The sequence below is a fragment of the Muntiacus reevesi genome, chromosome 1, assembly GCF_963930625.1.
Source record: "Muntiacus reevesi chromosome 1, mMunRee1.1, whole genome shotgun sequence".
Lineage (NCBI taxonomy): Eukaryota > Metazoa > Chordata > Mammalia > Artiodactyla > Cervidae > Muntiacus > Muntiacus reevesi.
Genome location: NC_089249.1, coordinates 118254694 through 118273473, shown reverse-complemented (window position 1 = coordinate 118273473; position 18780 = coordinate 118254694). Strand labels below are relative to the sequence as shown.

General features: G+C 38.1%; 1 protein-coding gene and 1 non-coding gene across 2 annotated transcripts in view; both read left to right on the top strand.

The window, feature by feature from the left end:
* The window catches only part of LOC136163574 (calcium-activated chloride channel regulator 4-like), a 30117-nt gene extending 16056 nt beyond the window's left edge, over window positions 1-14061 (top strand). Inside the window, exons 8-14 of the mRNA XM_065927980.1 lie at window positions 5413-5590; window positions 6849-6955; window positions 7670-7885; window positions 8805-9072; window positions 11977-12151; window positions 13047-13279; window positions 13619-14061. Of these exons, the coding sequence (XP_065784052.1) occupies window positions 5413-5590; window positions 6849-6955; window positions 7670-7885; window positions 8805-9072; window positions 11977-12151; window positions 13047-13279; window positions 13619-14061 (1620 nt within the window). The remainder of the gene's footprint in view (window positions 1-5412; window positions 5591-6848; window positions 6956-7669; window positions 7886-8804; window positions 9073-11976; window positions 12152-13046; window positions 13280-13618) is intronic.
* Window positions 14062-18200: 4139 nt separating this feature from the next.
* LOC136156431 (small nucleolar RNA SNORA24) lies at window positions 18201-18322 on the top strand. The gene has a single exon (XR_010660985.1). It is a non-coding gene; the product is annotated as a small nucleolar RNA SNORA24 (small nucleolar RNA).
* Window positions 18323-18780: the final 458 nt, after the last annotated feature.

Sequence of the window (18780 nt, the reverse complement as noted above, 5' to 3'; positions counted from 1 at the left end):
CGCGGACGGGGGAGCCTGGTGGGCTGCCGTCTATGGGGTCGCACAGAGTCGGACACGACTGAAGTGATTTAGCAGCAGCAGCAGCAGTCAGTGCTCAAGGAATGTTAATTAAATAAGAGGGCTTGAGCAGCAAGAGTCATGCAATTTTAAGCAATGAAGCAAGTTTATGGTATGATTCTCCTTCAGAGAAATCCTCATTTTAGCTTATGTTATATATTCAGTTAGGGAAACTAATGTTTATCTGTCAAAGTTCCAGATGTAGCAGGAACTGTTAATCATACTTAGGGTAAGGAATACTGGTCATAACATGACTTGTGACATCATCAGAGTACTGGCTATACTACTTACCAGCCATGTGATCTAGGCACAGTGTTCAGCCTCCTTGGAAATTAGTCTCCAATGCCTTATGTATAAAATATAGGCAAATAAGAATGCTTAACTCGTAGGATTATTATGAGACTTAAGCAAAATGATACACGTTTGTACTTAGGACAATAGTCATTATACTACAGAGTAAACATATAATTCACATTAATTATTATTACAAATCTTATTTTCATCCAAATAGTCATCTTGAGCTCAAAATTAATATCAATTGCATCATTTTCCTGCTTAGAAAACGTGTCCCTTCACAGTCCTTAAGACAAAGTCTGAATTCCTCAGTGTGATGTTATTTAAAAGCTTTTCATTCTATGATAAACTTGCCCTCACCTCTCTTGCCAACCTTTGTTTTCAGTTCTCCCTTACCAATACTCTATGCTTCAACCAATTTACAGCACACATTGTTCTCCAAGCCCCTATGTACTAACAGCCTCCATACATGTAATTCCTGAGTCTAAAATGCTTCTTTTCTGTCTTTGCATGCCCAAATTCTATCTATTCTTCAAAATCCTTGCTCCTTCATGCAGCTTCTCCTGATACTTCCAACTCTACCGAATGTCCCTCTTTTATGAATTAATGGCATTTTAGTATAGTTTTCTAGCATGAAGTCTGGGTTCATACTCCAATGATCACTTACCAGATTTCTTACCCTAAGCATTCTTCACCTCACTAGCTTTTAATTACCTCATCAATAAAATTGAGTATGAATGTTAGTCTTTAGGGTTGTTCATGTTTAATTTATTCAATACATATTTACTGTAGGGAGTAACCATAATATATTATAATTTATTAACACATATTTATGTAAGAAGAAGATCTCACATGCTAATTTATTGGGGAACAGATAATATACAGATAAATGTATCAATAATTTTTTTAATTGAAGGTTGTAGATATAGTCTTGTGAAGTGACCAAACAAATATGATGTGATTAAGTAAGAGGGAAAAGAGGGACAAAGCCTACTTTAGAAGAGAGGTTCTATTTGAAGGGTAATGGTTAAGCTAAGATTTGAAGGATGAGAAGGAGCTAATCATTCAGGTAGAAAGAAAAGGGCAAAGTCCCTTGGGAATGAGGTGAACAAAAACTGAATTATTTAAGAAATGATAGAAGCCAGTGACACCAGAATTTGGCAAATAAGGGGAATGAAATGTAATAGCCAGGTAGAAAATGGTGATATTCTTCAAACTCTCAAATAAATATGATGAGGTTTGTATTTTAAACACAACAGAAGGGCTTTAAGCACAAAAGACAAAATTAATTCATATTTTGGGACGATGACTATGGTTCAGTTCAGTTCAGTTCAGTCACTCAGTCGTGTCTCACTCTTTGTGACCGCATGAATCGCAGCACACCAGGCCTCCCTGTCCATCATCAACTCCTAGAGTTTACTCAAACTCATGTCCATCGAGTCAGTGATGCCATCCAGCCATCTCATCCTCTGTCGTCCCCTTCTCCTCTTGCCCCCAATCCCTCCCAGCATCAGGATCTTTTCCAATGAGTCAACTCTTCGCATGAGGTAGCCAAAGTATTCAGCTTCAGCATCAGTCCTTCCAGTGAACAGCCAGGACTGATCTCCTTCAGGATGGACTGGTTGGATCTCCTTGCAGTCCAAGGTTCTCTCAGGAGTCTTCTCCAACACCACAGTTTAAAAGCATCAGTTCTTCAACGCTCAGCTTTCTTCATAGTCCAACTCTCACATCCATACTTAACCACTGGAAAAACCTTGATCAGACAGACCTTTGTTGGCAAAGTAATGTCTCTGCTTTTTAATATGCTGTCTAGGTTGGTCATAACTTTCCTTCCAAGGAGTAAGCGTCTTTTAATTTCATGGCTGCAGTCACCATCTGCAGTGATTTTGGACCCCCCAAAAATAAAGTCAGTCCCTGTTTCCACTGTTTCCCCATCTATTTACCATGAAGTGATGGGATCAGATGCTGTGATGTTAGTTTTCTGAATGTTGAGCTTAAAGCCAACTTTTTCACTCTCCTCTTTCACTTTCATCAAGAGGCTTTTTAGTTCCTCTTCACTTTCTGCCATAAGGGTGGTGTCATCTGCATATCTGAGGTTATTGATATTTCTCCCAGCAATCTTGATTCCAGCTTGTGCTTCTTCCAGCCCAGCATTTCTCATGATGTACTCTGCATATAAATTAAATAAGCAGGGTGATAATATACAGCCTTGACGGACTCCTTTTCCTATTTGGAACCAGTCTGTTGGTCCATGTCCAGTTCTAGCTGTTGCTTCCTGACCTGCATATAGGTTTCTCAAGAGGTGGGTCAGGTGGTCTGGTATTCCCACCTCTTTCAGAATTTTCCACAGTTTATTGTGACCCACACAGTCGAAGGCTTTGGCATAGTCAATAAAGCAGAAATAGATGTTATTCTGGAACTCTCTTGCTTTTTCGATGATCAGTGGATGTTGGCAATTTGATCTCTGGTTCCTCTGCCTTTTCTAAAACCAGCTTGCACATCTGGAAGTTCACGGTTCACATATTGCTGAAGCCTGGCTTGGAGAATTTTGAGCATTACTTTACTAACGTGTGAGATGAGTGCAATTGTGTGGTAGTTTGAGCATTCTTTGGGATTGGAATGAAAACTGACCTTTTCCAGTCCTGTGGCCACTGCTGAGTTTTCCAAATTTGCTGGCATATTGAGGGCCATAAAGGACATAATTAATTCATATTTTGGGAAGATGACTCTCGTTACCCTTTATCAAATAAAATTTAACGATTAAGACTGGTAGTAGAGTAGTAATCTAGAGACAGGTTGGGATTTTGGAGTTGGATTAAATTACAAAATGTGTAAAGCACATTTAACTCACAGCAAATTTCAGTAAATGGTAGCACTATAATATTATAATTTCTCTTTATTGAATATATTAGCTTCGCCTTTGCCAGTCATCTCTATATTTCCCCAGTCTCTCATCCAACTCCCAATAAATATCTTTAAGTGTAATTATTTCCATGAATACAAAATCCATGTAGTTCCTGCTGAATCCCCAGCAGTCAGTACAGTGAAAACACACTCCAAGTGTTCAGTGAATAAAATAATACAAGGGAGACATGAAAGACAGAGAACTCTGTTGCATCTTTGAATCTTCATTTGTTCCCGAATGTGTAGGGTGGATGTGATGGGGATGCTGTATAAATGCTATAATACCTGAAAGCATTTCCTAAATTTTAATTTGGTTCTAGGGTACATTGAGCCATATTTCACATATATTAAAAATATACATTGAGAAAACTAAGATCATGGCATCTAGTCCCATTGCTCCATGGCAAGTAAATAGGGAAACAATGGAAACAGTGAGAGACTTTAGATTTGGGGGCTCCAAAATCACTGCAGATGGTGACTGCAGCCATGAAATTAAAACACGCTTGCTCCTTGGAAGAAAAGCTATAACCAACCTAGACAGCATATTAAAAAGCAGAAACATTACTTTCCCAAAGAAGGTCTATCTAGTCAAAGCTATGGTTTTCCAGTAGTCATGTATGGATGAGAGAGTTGGACTATAAAGTTGAGCACTGAAGAATTGATGCTTTGAAGTCCCTTGGACTGCAAGGAGATCAAACCAGTCAATCCTAAAGGAAATCTGTCCCGAATGTTAATTGGAAGGACTGATGCTGATGCTGAAGCTCCAACACTTAGGCCACCTGATGCGAAGAACTGAAAAGACCCTGATGCTGGGAAAGATTGAAGGCGGGAGAAGGGGACGACAGAGGATGAGATGGTTGGATGATATCACCGACTCGATGGACATAAGCTCCAAGAGTTAGTGATGGACAGGGAAACCTGGTGTGCTGTAGTCCATGGGGTCAAAAAGAGTCTGACACAACTGAGCGACTGAACTGACTGAACTGAAAATTATATATAACAGTCATTCTTTGCCTCAAAACCTGCAAAAATTGAAACAAGACTGGTCACATTGTATCCTGACACCAGCATTAGTAAGACTTTTTTACATTGTAAACCCTTCTTTGTAAACCTATATACATCTCCACTACAAGTTCAGGGAAGCCACCAATAGCCTATCATTTTTTTTCCTCTTGGACTGGACTCAGTTTCTCAAAATGATGTGTCAAGAAGCCACTTCCAATAAAGCTGTCAAAGAAGATGAAATACAGTTGCCTTCCTGAGATAAACTCTCTTTATCCTTTCTTATGGGTGCCTATATTCAAAACTCTGTGATTCAAACTGTTTCGCTTTATAGGAAATTGTTCAAGCCATAAATAGGACACATTCTCAGTAAGTCATATATTCTCTTCAGTTCAGTTCAGTTCAGTCGCTCAGTCATGTCTGACTCTTTGCGACCCCATGAGTCGCAGCACACCAGGCCTCCCTGTCCATCACCAACTCCCGGAGTTTACTCAAACTCATGTCCATCGAGTCGGTGATGCCATCTAGCCATCTCACCCTCTGTCGTACCCTTCTCCTCTTGCCCCCAATCCCTCCCAGCATCAGGGTCTTTTCCAGTGAGTCAACTCTTATATTCTCTTAGCACCATTAATATGCTTAGTTATGTTCTTGTGACTATTAGAGATTAATTAAAAATTATACAACAAGATTTTTAACCTGTGTAGAATTTTCCATATCTTTTGTTTATTAGCATACTGAGGATACCCTAATTTGGAACCAACAGCTTCTTTAAAAATGTTGAGGTGAACTCTTAATACATCTAGCTGTATATAGAACCAAAGAAGCAGAAAAATATTTAATGCCATTATATGCTTGATGTCTGGTTTTCCTGAGTGCCACAGAATGTGATGTCATAGTCATTGAACTCAAGTAGGATTTTCCATACCCCTTCTCCCACACAATTTCATCTGAGCAAACATTTCCTACAGTGGGTGGACAGAAAATAAAAAGTCCTGTTTAAATTCCCCTAGCGCTGTGGATTACAGATCCTTTGATTTAAAAATGAAGCTGTCTCCTCTTTTCTGCACACTATTTTCTATGTCCATTTTATCCTAATCTCTCCCAGACCTAGTTGACCTAGGATCACCTGTAATAATGCTCTGGTTATATTTGTAGGCAATTAGAAACGCTAACTTCCAAACAGATGGATCTGAAATAGTGTTGCTGACAGACGGGGAGGATAACACTGTGAAGTCTTGTATTGAGGAAGTGAAACAGAGCGGGGCCATCATTCATTTTATTGCTCTTGGACCAGTTGCTGCACCAGAAGTCAGAGAGATGAGCGCTGCAACAGGTAAAATATGCTATACATCCTTTGATAGCAATACATAAATGTACAGGCTGACAATTCAACAAGTTCTTTTGAGCTCCTACTCTGCAAGTGCTGTGCCAGGAGCTTGGGGTCAGAGTTAACCCAGACATGATCTCAAGGTGCCAATAGTCCCGCTGACCCGAGGGACAAATAACACTGCTAATCAGAAAAGCATAGTCAGATAACACTCCTCCATACCAAGAGACATACATAGATGTCAAACACCACATGAACAGATGGAGTCATTGATTCTCTCAGCATTGATTAGAATCAGGGAAACAAGGCATGAGAGATGAGGAGCTAGACATTTATCAATTTGTTTGCTTTCTCTGGAAGAAGAAGGATGACAAAGAATATAAAGCATGTTGGGGTGACAATGCAAGCCACATTGAAGGATAGTGAGAAACACATGAGACTAGAGAATAGACTGGAAGTTAAGGGATGGGTTTAACAGAAGCTCAGGCTATAAATTTAGTAATAACAAGGTTTCTAGATTAAACGTAAAACAGCTATTATCTTACAGACAGAGACATGTAAAGAAAATGGATTACATGTGTTCAGTGCCTTCTTAAACATAGTAGAGAATACATATTTATAATGTTATAAAAATCAATTATTGTATTGAATTGACCTCTAATGTTAAAACAAACACTTGCTTTTTAATGCTTAATTGCACAAACTCCCATCATTTTGAAGTAATTTTATAGCCATTGTAAAGTATTTCTGTCCTAAATATCCCTCCAAAAGTATTGTTTTTAAACTTGTCTCTATTGCTTACCAGTTTTTTATCTGCTCATTGCCAAATTTCATCAGGATGCTTCAATATGAAATCTCTTTAACCTTTCCGATTCTGATCTACTCTGGCAGGAAAACTTGAAAGCTGATACGGTTAGAACGTATCTTAAATAATCATTAAAGTGAATAATTTTCCTAAAGGATATGTGATCCTGTGAGCTTTAGTTCATGAAGTTAGAGCATCTCCTTTCATATTCTTTAGTTAGTTGATGCATTTAAGTCAGAAAGATTTCTATTAGTGGAGTTTAAAGGTAGCTTACCTCCCCGTTATGACATTTTTAAGGTAACATTTCAGAGATAATCTTTATACCTCTCCGATTTGGGTTTGTTTTTACAATGCATACTGAAACTATGGTTTTGTTTACCCTGATGTCGTCTTAATCACTAAAATGTGAAAAGCACTTATTTTCTGAAAAGCAACCTAGTTAATGTATTTACATTTTAGGAGGAATATATGTTTATGCTTCGGATCAAGGCCAGAACAATGGCCTTATTGATGCTTTTGCGGCCCTTGCATCAGGGAACATCGATGCCTCCCAGCAGTCTCTTCAGGTCAGAGTTCCTAGTCCTTGAATATTTATGTTTGGGTTTAGACCTAACCAAGAAAAATAATCTGGTTGTTACAAGTTTTGAGTTCTATATCATCACCAGGTGGCTCAGTGGTAAAGAATCTGCCTGCCAATTTAGGAGATGCTGGGTGGATCCCTGGGTGGGGAAGATCCCCTGGAGGAGGAAATGGCAATCCATTCCAGTATTCTTGCCTGGAGAATTCCACGCACAGAGGAGCCTGCAGGGCTATAGTCCATGAGGTCACAAAGAGTCAGACACAACTGAGTAACTGAGCACTTTATTTTAAGTCATCAAGAAAATGGTAAACTGAGGGCAATACACACACATACACACACACACACACACACAGAACTAATTTCTCAGAGGTAGTTTAGCACTTTAATGCTAAATCCTAGTGTAGGTGCTCAATAAGACAACTGGGAAAAGAATCTCCCAGGGCCGTATCTCCAACTGTAAATCTCATTGTCCTGCTCTAATGCTTTTATTATACCCTGTTCTCTCCTCAGTAGCTATATTTCCACACTTTCTGACTGACAACTGTCACATCTCAACTAGCTTTCAAAGAGATTGCAAGCCTAAGGTGGTATGCCATATTTAAGTTTGTTCTCAAGGCAGAAATTTAAAAATATGTAAAACAGAAAAAAAGCATAAAATTACTCTCTTCTACAGTTATTAATTTTTTATATATTTAAACAGCTTGAAAGCAAGGGATTAAAACTCAACAGTAATGACTGGATGAATGGCACTGTAATAATTGATAGCACTGTGGGAAAGGACACATTCTTTCTCATCACGTGGAACCAGCAACTTCCCTCTATTTATCTCTTTGATCCCAGTGGAACATCAATGGGGACTTTCATAGTGAATTCAGCTTCCAAAATGGCCTATCTCAGTATTCCAGGAACTACAAAGGTAAGCAATTCATTTTTAGACCTCCCAAATTTTACAGGTGAAAATACATCATTTGATATCATAAATATGAATGCCAATACTTGTATCATTTCAAAATTAAGATAAAGTAGAATGTACTTGGTATGACTGTATGGTCCTGAAAATTTTGGTGACAGAGGGAAAAAAAAAGAACTTAAGCATTTAGAAGAAAGGAAGAGAAGGGAAAAAATTAAGTAGACTAAGGATAACTTTGAGGAGACAATGTAGTAAGTCTGTGCAGCTTGCTGTGTAGATAGCTACAGAGCTATTTCTTAGTACTACCAGATCATAGGAAAGCTTCCGTCATAGCTCAGTTGGTAAAGAATCCGCCTACAATGCAGGAGACCCCAGTCTGATTCCTGGCTCAGGAAGATCTGCTGGAGAAGGGATGGGCTACCCACTCCAGTGTTCTTAGGCTTCTCTTGTGGCTCAGCTGGTAAAGAATCCGTCTGCAATGTAGGAGACCTGGGTTTGATCCCTGGGTTGGGAAGACTCCCTAGAGAAGGGAAAGGCTACCCACTCCAATATTGTGGCCTAGAGAATTCCACAGACTACTGGCCATGGGGACACAAAGAGCCAGACATAACTGAGTGACTTTTACTTTCACTTTTCACCAGGTCATAGAGTCTGTAGACTCTGAGATCTGAGGATAAGTCCAAGATCAAGGCAAACTTTCCAAAACTTATTTTTACCAATGGAGATTTCATAAACTTTGGATACCACGCATGATAACAGGATATTCTTTCCAAACTGCCTCAACTCTTACCTCTTTACCCTCAAAACTCTTAAAGCTCTCAAAACTGTTTATTTGGTAACATACTTAATAGTTTAGAGTTAGATAATGGAAAAACAGAAAATAGCTTGCTGTTGGATACTTACTCCATTTTTATTGCATTTTTAGGTGGGTGTGTGGACTTACAACATTCAAGCAAAAGCAAGCCAAGAAACATTGACTATAACAGTAAATTCTCGGGCAGCAAACTCTTTTGTGCCTCCAATCACAGTGAATGCTAAAATGAATAAAGATACAAACAGCTATCCCAACCCACTGATTGTTTATGCAGAAATTGTACAAGGGTATTTACCCATTCTTGGAGCCAATGTGACTGCTTTCATTGAATCGAAATTTGGAGAAACAGAAGTTTTGGAACTTTTGGATAATGGTGCAGGTAAATCACAGATTTCTCTGAACTAGTCTAAATTTTCATAACTCAGGATATGTTATGAGTCCCTGAGGAAGTGTGGAGCAGAGGGACAAGCATCAGAAAATTGATGCAGATTGTGGATGCACAACTGGACCAGGGTGAAATTCCATCCAGGTTACAACTCCAAAGTGATTTGCAAGTGTCTCACACGTGGCAGAGCACTCAATGAACTCTATTTACTGTCATTATTGTTCTTTCTTTCATTTAGACAACCAATGTCTTCCAATAGATAGGAAAGTGTCATCACTGAGATTGAGGGCAGCATCAAGAATTCTGAATAAGTGATTCTTAGGGGTATATAATCAAGAAAGTCTGCCCAGAGACAGTGAAACACAAGTAGTCGTATGGAATGAAGCAGTACAATTTGGGTCCCTGGCAGGGAGGGGATGACAGTCATGAGAAATTCCCAACAGCTGGATAAAAGTTCACATAAAATCTTGGTAATTGAGACCAAAGGAAGCTGGATCTGCCATCAGAGAGAAGGGGACATCACGGGGTCATCATCAGATACCAGATCTGACTGGAAGGTATCAAAATAGAGTGTTGATCACTCTCTATCTCCTTGGTCTGTATGGGTGAGTGGTACTGTATTTTAAAACCTTTTCCCAATTCTGAATTATTCTGGGAACTAAAACTTCTTTAGAGAGGTCATTTAGTAAAGAAATGACTATCTCAGTAAACTTCTAAGTTGTCAGAATTTTCAATTAGCTTCTTTTCAGTGCAGTTAAATCAGCCAGCTTATAACCTATCATCAACTAGAGTTGGCCCTGTGAAAAGTTTAGAAGGCAAATGTCTTTGGTTTATCAGTGCCTTCATCTAATATGACAATATTTTCTTAAATTATCCTGTGGCTCTCTTTCTCCCAACCCCTTCCATGCTACATTAAAACTCCTATATCTTGTTTCATTTCTCAAGGAGAAATAAAATTTCTCAAATAAAGCTCAAATAACTTAGGACACCTTTATCTAAAAAAGCATAGGTGATTAACAATGACTTTACCTAAGAAAGCAGTGGTAATTAACAATGACTTGGAGCAGGGGTTCTCAAATTTTAACATGAAAGCAAAACTCCTGAAGAGCTTGTTTTATAACACAGAATGGGAAAGCAGGAAAAACTTTCATTCCTAATATGACCCAGAGAAATGCAGATGCTGTTGGTCTAAGGATTTCATTTTAAGAATCTCTCCCTTAGAGTCTTAACCCTCCCGAGAAATGTGTTTTCAAGTTAACAAAACTCTCTAGTAGTGGTGATATGAAGAAATATCCTTATGATACAGTATTCTTAAGCTCTCCAAAACATTTATTCTAAAAATAGATGGGGTTTTCCACTGTTAGACCAGAAAATTAATCGATCATATTATAAGAGGTAGGGATTAAAATGAAAAATGAGAGATTGAAGATAAGTTAAAATAAGTAAATTGTAGGTGATAGCAATGAGAATTAAATCTTATGCAAAGAAAATATTTCTTTAGTGGGGATCCTTTGATTCGGAGAGAGAGACAACATAATTGTGCTTAAAGCATGAGCTGCAAACAGACTATCTAGCTAATAAATGGTAAGAAGAATGCTATGATAATCTGCATATGAGTTCATAAAATGAAGGCATTAAATACACATGCATAGGTATATAATATATTATATTACATAATACATTATATTAATTAATATATTAATATTATATTAATATATTATTATATATTAATTATTATATAATATTGTGTATATTATATATTAATTAATTATTAATATATTAATGTATAATATATTATTACAAATAGAAAGGTAAAAAATGGAAACAGTGAAAGATTTTATTTTCTTGGTCTCCAAAATCACTGCAGTGATTGCAGCCATGAAATTAATAAACTCTTGCTCCTTGGAAGAAAAGCTATGACAAACCTAGGCAGCATATTAAAAAGCAGAGACATCACTTTGCCGACAAAGGTCTGAATAGTCAAAGCTATGGTTTTTCCAGTAGTCATGTACCGATGTAAAAGTTGGACCATAAAGAAGGCTGAGCGCCAAAGAATTGATGCTTTTGCACTGTGGTGCTGGAGAAGACTCTTGAGAGTCCCTTGAACAGCAAGAATATTAAACCATTCAATCCTAAAGGAAATAAACCCTGAATATTCATTGGAAGGACTGTTGCTGAAGCTCTAATACTTTGGTCACCTGATGTAAAGAGCTGATTCATTGGAAAAGACCCTGATGCTGGGAAAGACTGAAGGCAAAAGGAGAAGAGGGCTGAAGATTAGATGGTTAGATAGCACTACTGACTCAATGGACATGAATTTCGGCAAACTGGGAGATAGCAGAGGACAAGAAGGCTTGGCGTGCTGCAGTTCATGGGGTCACAAAAAGTCAAACACAACTTAGTGACTGAACAACAATCACAACAAAAATAATATACACAAACACACACACAGACACACACACGGGCTTCCCAGATGGCACCAGTGGTAAAGAGCCCACCTGCCAATGCAGGAGACATAAGAGGCTCAGGTTTGATCCCTGGGTCAGGAAGATCTCCTGGAGGAGGGCAAGGAAACCCACTCCAGTATTCTTGCCTGAAGAATCCCATAGACAGAGGACGTTGGTGGGCTACAGTCTACAGGGTTGCAGAGTCTGACATGACTAAAGCGACTTAGCATGCATGCATATGTACACACACAAACACAGTACCACAAGGATATCCATCCAACGAGATACTGGTTGGCAGAGCAAAATGGAAATATTCCCCAAGGGGTCAATCACAAAATAGGGAGATCTATAAAAGCAATATGCTTATAAAGCCCATACGCTTGACTTAGAAAATACTTAAGTTTTTCTTTTTCTTTACATTAATAATTTATTCCTTCACTTCCTTAACAAGGTGCTGATTCTTTCAAGAATGATGGGGTCTACTCTAGATACTTTACAACTTATAAAGAAAATGGCATGTATAACTTAAAAGTTCGGGCTCATGGAGGAGAAAATGCTGTCACAAGGAGCTTAAGGCATCCACCAAATAGAGCTGCATACATACCAGGCTGGGTAGTAAATGGTGAGTACTTCATAATATCTGAAACTCAATGGTGGCTTGAATAATTGTGAGTTGGTATGATTAAGGCTACAAATATTTTATAACTTCAGAGTATAGCTTCTCCCATTTCTGGAATGAATCCTCAGTCATATGACAGTTTGCCTCCAAATTAACCTAAGTTTTGGTACAGTGTTTTTGGTATAGACATTTCAATGAAAACCAGCCATTATTATATTTGTTTGGAGCATCTGACCTATATAAACAAAAATTTGCCACATTTTCAGTTCAGGGTGAAGTAAAGAGGTGAATATATTATGTACTTAACTAGAAACCAATGGTAGAATTTATCCATCTGATTACATATGCTTTTATTTGCAAAGTAAAGGAAAAATGTGTAGAGGAAAGCGATGACAAGTAATAAGAATGCATTTTTGTTAGCTTTCCTTTGTTTTGTCCCTTATGTCACCCTAATAGGGGCTTTCTGTTGCAATATAATCTGAATATTATTCACTAGCACTTGCAACAGGGAGGAAGTGTGAAACCTGACACAAGTGACTGAAAGGGAACCAGTAGAAATTCCCCCAGATTTATTCCCATCTTAAAGGTAATTTAAGAAATAAAGCAATTCCTTTATTTTTAAAGCATATATTAACTATATAACAATATTCCCTCTCAGGACAGTCTTAATTCCAAAGCAATTTATTATCCAATTCTACCCTACAATACTCTGGTCAGGATGCTAAAGAAAGAATTCTACCAACTGCATCCTTATGACCTTGTAATCAAAATTAATAAAATGAAACTGTGTATATGGGGGAGAAAAGGGGGGGAAATGTAGGATAAGAAATATAATTCAGTGAGTTCTGAAAATATTTGTGCAGATTTGTCCATTAAATATCAGGAATTTGTAATGCAGGCAGCATTGAAAAGAATCCATCAAGACCTGAAAATGATGAGGACACTCAGACAAATGTGGAGAGTTTCACCAGAACAGCAACAGGAGGTGCATTTGTGGTTTCCAATGTCCCACAGTCTCCCTCATCCCTTGACCTCTTCCCACCAAGTCAAATCACAGATCTTGAGGCCACATCACATGAGGATGAGATAAGTCTAACGTGGACAGCACCAGGAGATGATTTTGATGTTGGAAAAGGTAAGGATTATGTGTCATGCACTGTTGATTAAGGGAAAGTTGCTTGTTGCAAAAGCAAGTGTCTAAGGGTGTGTGAGAGGAAAATAATTTATAATTAATAGCTCAGCAAAGTATTAATTTTATAATCTCATGTTATGAAACATCAAATGTGGCACATTATAACCTGCCATGTATCATTTGCAGAGTTTAAAAATCAGAATTCAGCTTTTATGGGAAAATAAATAAGGCTCTGGATGTGAGCATAACTTTGGCATGACTAACAGCATTTCAGAGGAGAGTGAAAAAAGATTTCATATGGTATGCTCTAGTTTCTAAACTACATATAACTTTTTTTCTTAGTTCAAGAATATATCATAAGAATAAGTGAAAGCATCCTGGATTTAAGGGATAATTTTGATGATGCTCTGCAAGTAAACACTACTGCTCTGTTACCAAATGAGGCCAACTCCAAGGAAACCTTCACATTCAAACCAGGAAATATCTCAGAAGAAAATGAAACCCACATTTTCATTGCCATTCAAAGTGTGGATAAAAGCAATTTGACATCAAAAGTATCCAACATTGTGCAAGTAGCTTTGTTTGTTCCTCAAGAAGATTACATTCCTGATGAAACTGATCCAGATCCTAGTCCTGATAAAAATTCCCCTAAGTCCGGACTCAGTATTTCTGCCTTGGTGTTGTTAGTGGTTGGCTCTGTGGTAATTGTTAGTCTGATTTTAAGCATCACCATTTATATCTTAAACAAGAGAAGAAATCCTAGCAGACCTAGAACAGGGTTTTAAGAATATATCAACAACAAAATTAAGGGATGTTTCAGAATTTTTAAATTTATCATGTGTGAAAATAATTTTAAGTTTTACAAGGGACCCTTTGACTAAATATAAACATGCAGAGATATTTGAAAAATTATAAATCAATATTAAGCAATTTTTATATATTAATTTATCAAAAGGTGATAAAGATATTTTTCATATTCATACCTGGTTACATATTATCTGACACAAAAGTTCTCTACAAAAACTCAAATTTCATCGAGAAGTTAAAACTGTCTACTGCAGTGGTCAAAATACAAATGTAAGGAGGCAAATAAATAATATTTTCAAGAAATAATTTGGTCTCAGTTTTTTTTGGTAAAAATTGATTTTATTGTATTCACTGAAGGTCTTTAATTATATACTTGTATCAGTTCAGTTCAGTTGCTCAGTCATGTCTGACTCTTTGCGACCCCATGGACTGCAACAAGCCAGGTCTCCCTGTCCATCACCAACTCCTGGAGTTTACTCAAACTCAGGTCCATTCAGTCGGTGATGCCATCCAACCATCTCAGCCTCTGCCGTCCCCTTCTCCTCCCACCTCCAGTCTTTCCCAACATCAGGGTCTTTTCAAATGAATCAGTCCTTTGCATCAGTGGCCAAAGTACTGGAGTTTCAACTTCAGCATCAGTCCTCCCAGTGAATATTCAGGACTGGTTTCCTTTAAGATGGACTGATTGGATCTCCTTGAAGTCCAAGGGACTTTCAACAGTCTTCTCCAACAATATACTAGTATATACAATATAAATAAGGGCATGTTTACTGTACTTCATTGATATGTAAGATAACATTAAAGAAGCCAGGGGAAAGGAAATAAGTGGGGGATACCTGATAACTAGAAATGTTGGTTTTACTCTTATAACATTCATTGGAAAACAAGCTGTGTAGTAGGGCATTTAGGGACTGTGCTATTGAGGTAGAAGGTCTATCAGCACATTTAATTCCTCTGGTGGGCTGGCACCTACTCAAGCATTGCTGAAAGCTATATACAGAGAGGTGGACATGGAGAAAATGTAGGAAAGGGGTTGAAAGTGAAAGTGTTAGTTGCTCAGTCATATCCAACTCTTTGCGACCCCATGAACTATAGTAGTCCACCAGGCTCCTCTGTCCATGGGATTCTCCAGACAAAAATACTGGAGTGGGTTGCCTTTTCCTTCTCCAAAGGGGCTAGTGTAAGACAACTGACTTTTTACCAGGAGGGGAATAAAAGCCTGAAATTTTGGGGCTTTAGTTACAGAATAATGTTATAGAATAATAGTTACAGAAATAATGTGAAATAGCCAGACTTTCCCTATGTCCTTCCAACCTATCAACCCAATATCCCTGGAGGCAAAGCCTACCAGCCTGGTTAGTACTCTTCCTGATTCTCTGGGGCAACAGCTTTGCTCTTAAGTGCCTCAGTTGAAGACTCTCCACTTTCAGGTCAGGCTTTGATTTAGATCTATTTCCAGAACTACATCAGTAACTGAATATGAATTGGTAAGAATCAGAAAAATAACAGAATGATTACCATTTTTATATTCTGAATAAGTTACAAAATTTATAAGACTCAGTAAAAAATGAAAATGAAGAGCTCCTGCTTGATAATTTATAAAGATTTCAAGATGGTAACAGCAAAGCATTAAACCAAGTACTTGGACCTTCTAAGCATGAGACACCATGCAAATGTACAAGTCTTACCCCACAAAGCTAGCCCTGACTATAGTACAGGATAACCTAGTGAGAAAATCTGCAGTATAAAGGCTCTACATGGGATTTCCATTACATTCCTATAGCATTGTTATGATCTAGTCATTTATTTATAAAATGTACCAGGTATAGAAATGAAACCTTGGGGCCATCACCATCTAGTAGGAAATCTAGCTGCAGGAAAAAATTCTAAGCTATCCCAGTAAAGGAAGAGAGGCAGCAAGTAGCCCATTACCAATCACAAAGGTTCAAATGACTACAGGATTCCTGAAGAGAAAAACCACCCCAGCAGCCATCCAACTGGCTGCTGTCCCTAAAGATGGGCAGCTGGCAGTGTCACAAGCTAATGACCCACCTGGAGAGGTCAGTCCAAGCTATAGGACCAAGAGAGGGTATCCATTTACCATCTCAGCTGAGGGAACCACTTTCCCATGTTATAATGCATGCTACTTGGTGTTGGCTGATGTTACAGGTCAGAGTGACCTAATACAGCATGGGTAAATGGCCAGACCCAAACCACAGTGTCTGATGACACTAACATAAAATGGAACTAGAATAGCACAGCTCAAAGTAACTATGAAGTGAGTCAGGACTGCCATAGATTTAACAGTAAAGTATGGTTGCTAGTCTCCAAAAGGATTTCCAAAGAGCCATAGCACCTATTGTTCATGGCCTTAGGTAGTTGCCTCCCACATTAGGGTATAGGATGGCCCCAATGACTTATTTAAAAATTAGAAAGCAGCAGAAATGATGGACACAACATTTTTGTGTTCTTGATAACTCTGTCATTTACAACATTCAGTTATAGCGACAGAGATCACTACAGAGGTTCCAAGACTATACAGAGAATGAAAGAGACCTAACTATCCCTGCTTCCCAGTCATACCTCAAGATTATTCTATTTGCAGTCATTGGACTTCAAGCATAACTAGCAAAAGAATCTCCTCTTTAAGATCAGTAAGCCAACACAATTATGGAGGAGATAAATAGGTAGTTGTTTTAGCCACCAAGTTTTCAACTAGTTTGGTCCATAAATCTAAATTACTGAAACAACCAATAACAGTATTAGTCGGTGTTCCATCTGGGTATCAGAACCACTGTTAACATTATGGAATTGAGAATTTATTATAGGGGTTAACTGGGACACTAAAGAACTGAACAAAAACTGTAGAATCAGAAAAAAAAACTTAATATAAATATTAATAACAAACCTCCCTGAAACCCTGGAGTTAGCTCTTGGCATTGGGTGTTGGAAGTTAAGCAAGGCCAGGAACTAGCGTGAAACTGTAGAAGTTTGCTGTTTGCTGTAGAAGTCTATTGCCTCTGCTCCTCTACCACCTCTGTAAGACAGTTCCCAAGTATCTCATTGTGGGTCTGGGATCATGATAGGTCAGCAAAGCCAGCATTAAAGAAGAGGAGTTGCACATGGAGTAGGGAAAAGAGTAAGGACACTAGTCCATTTCCATCTTTCTTATTGCCTCCGATCACCCCAGCTTCAGATAGTTATGGCAGCTCTTTTAGACCTTTGAACTTTCAAGCAAATGTCTCTTGTCACCAACTCTAACCCAAACCATACAGTTTCTGTGAAATGTACTTTTATTTTCTCCAAGTTGCCTCAGCAAAACAAATTCAAACAGGGAAGTATGTAATGATGATCTGTAGCACAGCAAGGAATTTCCTTACGTGGTAGTAAGTGGACCCTGTCCTTAATGTAATAAGAAAACGGAAGGAAACAGGAAGCTCTGAGCTCCTGTGACCTGGTAGATTACTCCCTTCAAAACGGCTTCATGGACTGCAGAACTTCTGGCCCACTCCCATGAGGAACTGTGGAGGCATGTTGTACTGAGCCCACTTATCTGTTTACGTCCATATTCTGTAAACCTTTTGTATTGCTTCTTTGCAAATTCAGTAAAAAACCTTGTTATTCAGTAATAAACAATTAAGAAATATTATCAATTGCCAAATGACACAAATAGTTTTGATATTGAATAGAAAAGCATAAACTGCATGGGGGGGGGTAGAAAGAGCTTATGAATACAATTGAGAAACTCAAGTGTGTGAGATGAAGAAAAGATAAGAATGATTCAAGAAGGAAGAAGCATTCAAGCACTTCTGATTAATGCTAAAATGTGGCCAGTGAATATAACAACACAGTTATTAGTGACCTTAATAAGAGAAATCTTGCTTAGGAAAAACAGGAAGTGAATAAATCCAGAAACTGTATGCACACAATTCTTTCAAGATTTTAACTTGGAAGTAGAGCAGAGAAAAGGAGTAGAAATTGGGAAAAGTAATATGTGGTCCAAAGAGATTTAATCTGTACTACAACTGTAAGTTTTTTTTTTTAATGTTTCAGAGCTATTTGATATTTTAAACTCTCTCTACATAATTAAATGATAAAAAATAAAACTTTAAAACAGTTCTTTGTACCTGTCGGCTGTGGCAGTCTCCCTTCCTAGCCATGGAAGAGCATATTCTTGTTTATTGGCAAAGCTGTCACCATTTAATTGGTATCAGATTCTGACTTGCACAAGTAACATTCTTCACTTTAAAAACCTGCAGTGTGCTGGGTTATTGGGCAAACATTAAACTACTGTTCAAATGTTTCTTAAAAAAAAAAAACAACAGTTCCTTGTAATTAGAGATTGATATAAAAGCAACAGAAACTATGCTTTAATTTTCTCGTCTGTAAAAATCTGTGAAAATACTAATATCCACCCTCAGAAAAGTGAAAGGGAAAGTCGCTGAGTCATGCCCAACTCTTTGCAACCCCATGGACTATAACCTGCCAGGTTCCTCTGTCCATGGAATTCTCCAGGCCAGAATACTGGAATGGGTGGTCGTTCCCTTCTCCAAGGGATCTTCCCAACCCACTGATCAAACCCAGGTCTCCCGCAAGTGTTGTATAAATCTCAAGATAATGGCAGTCCTCGGCCTCATTTCTGCACATACTTAGGGTTCAATTCATAGCAGCTCTCATGCTAAGCAGGTTTGTACTGC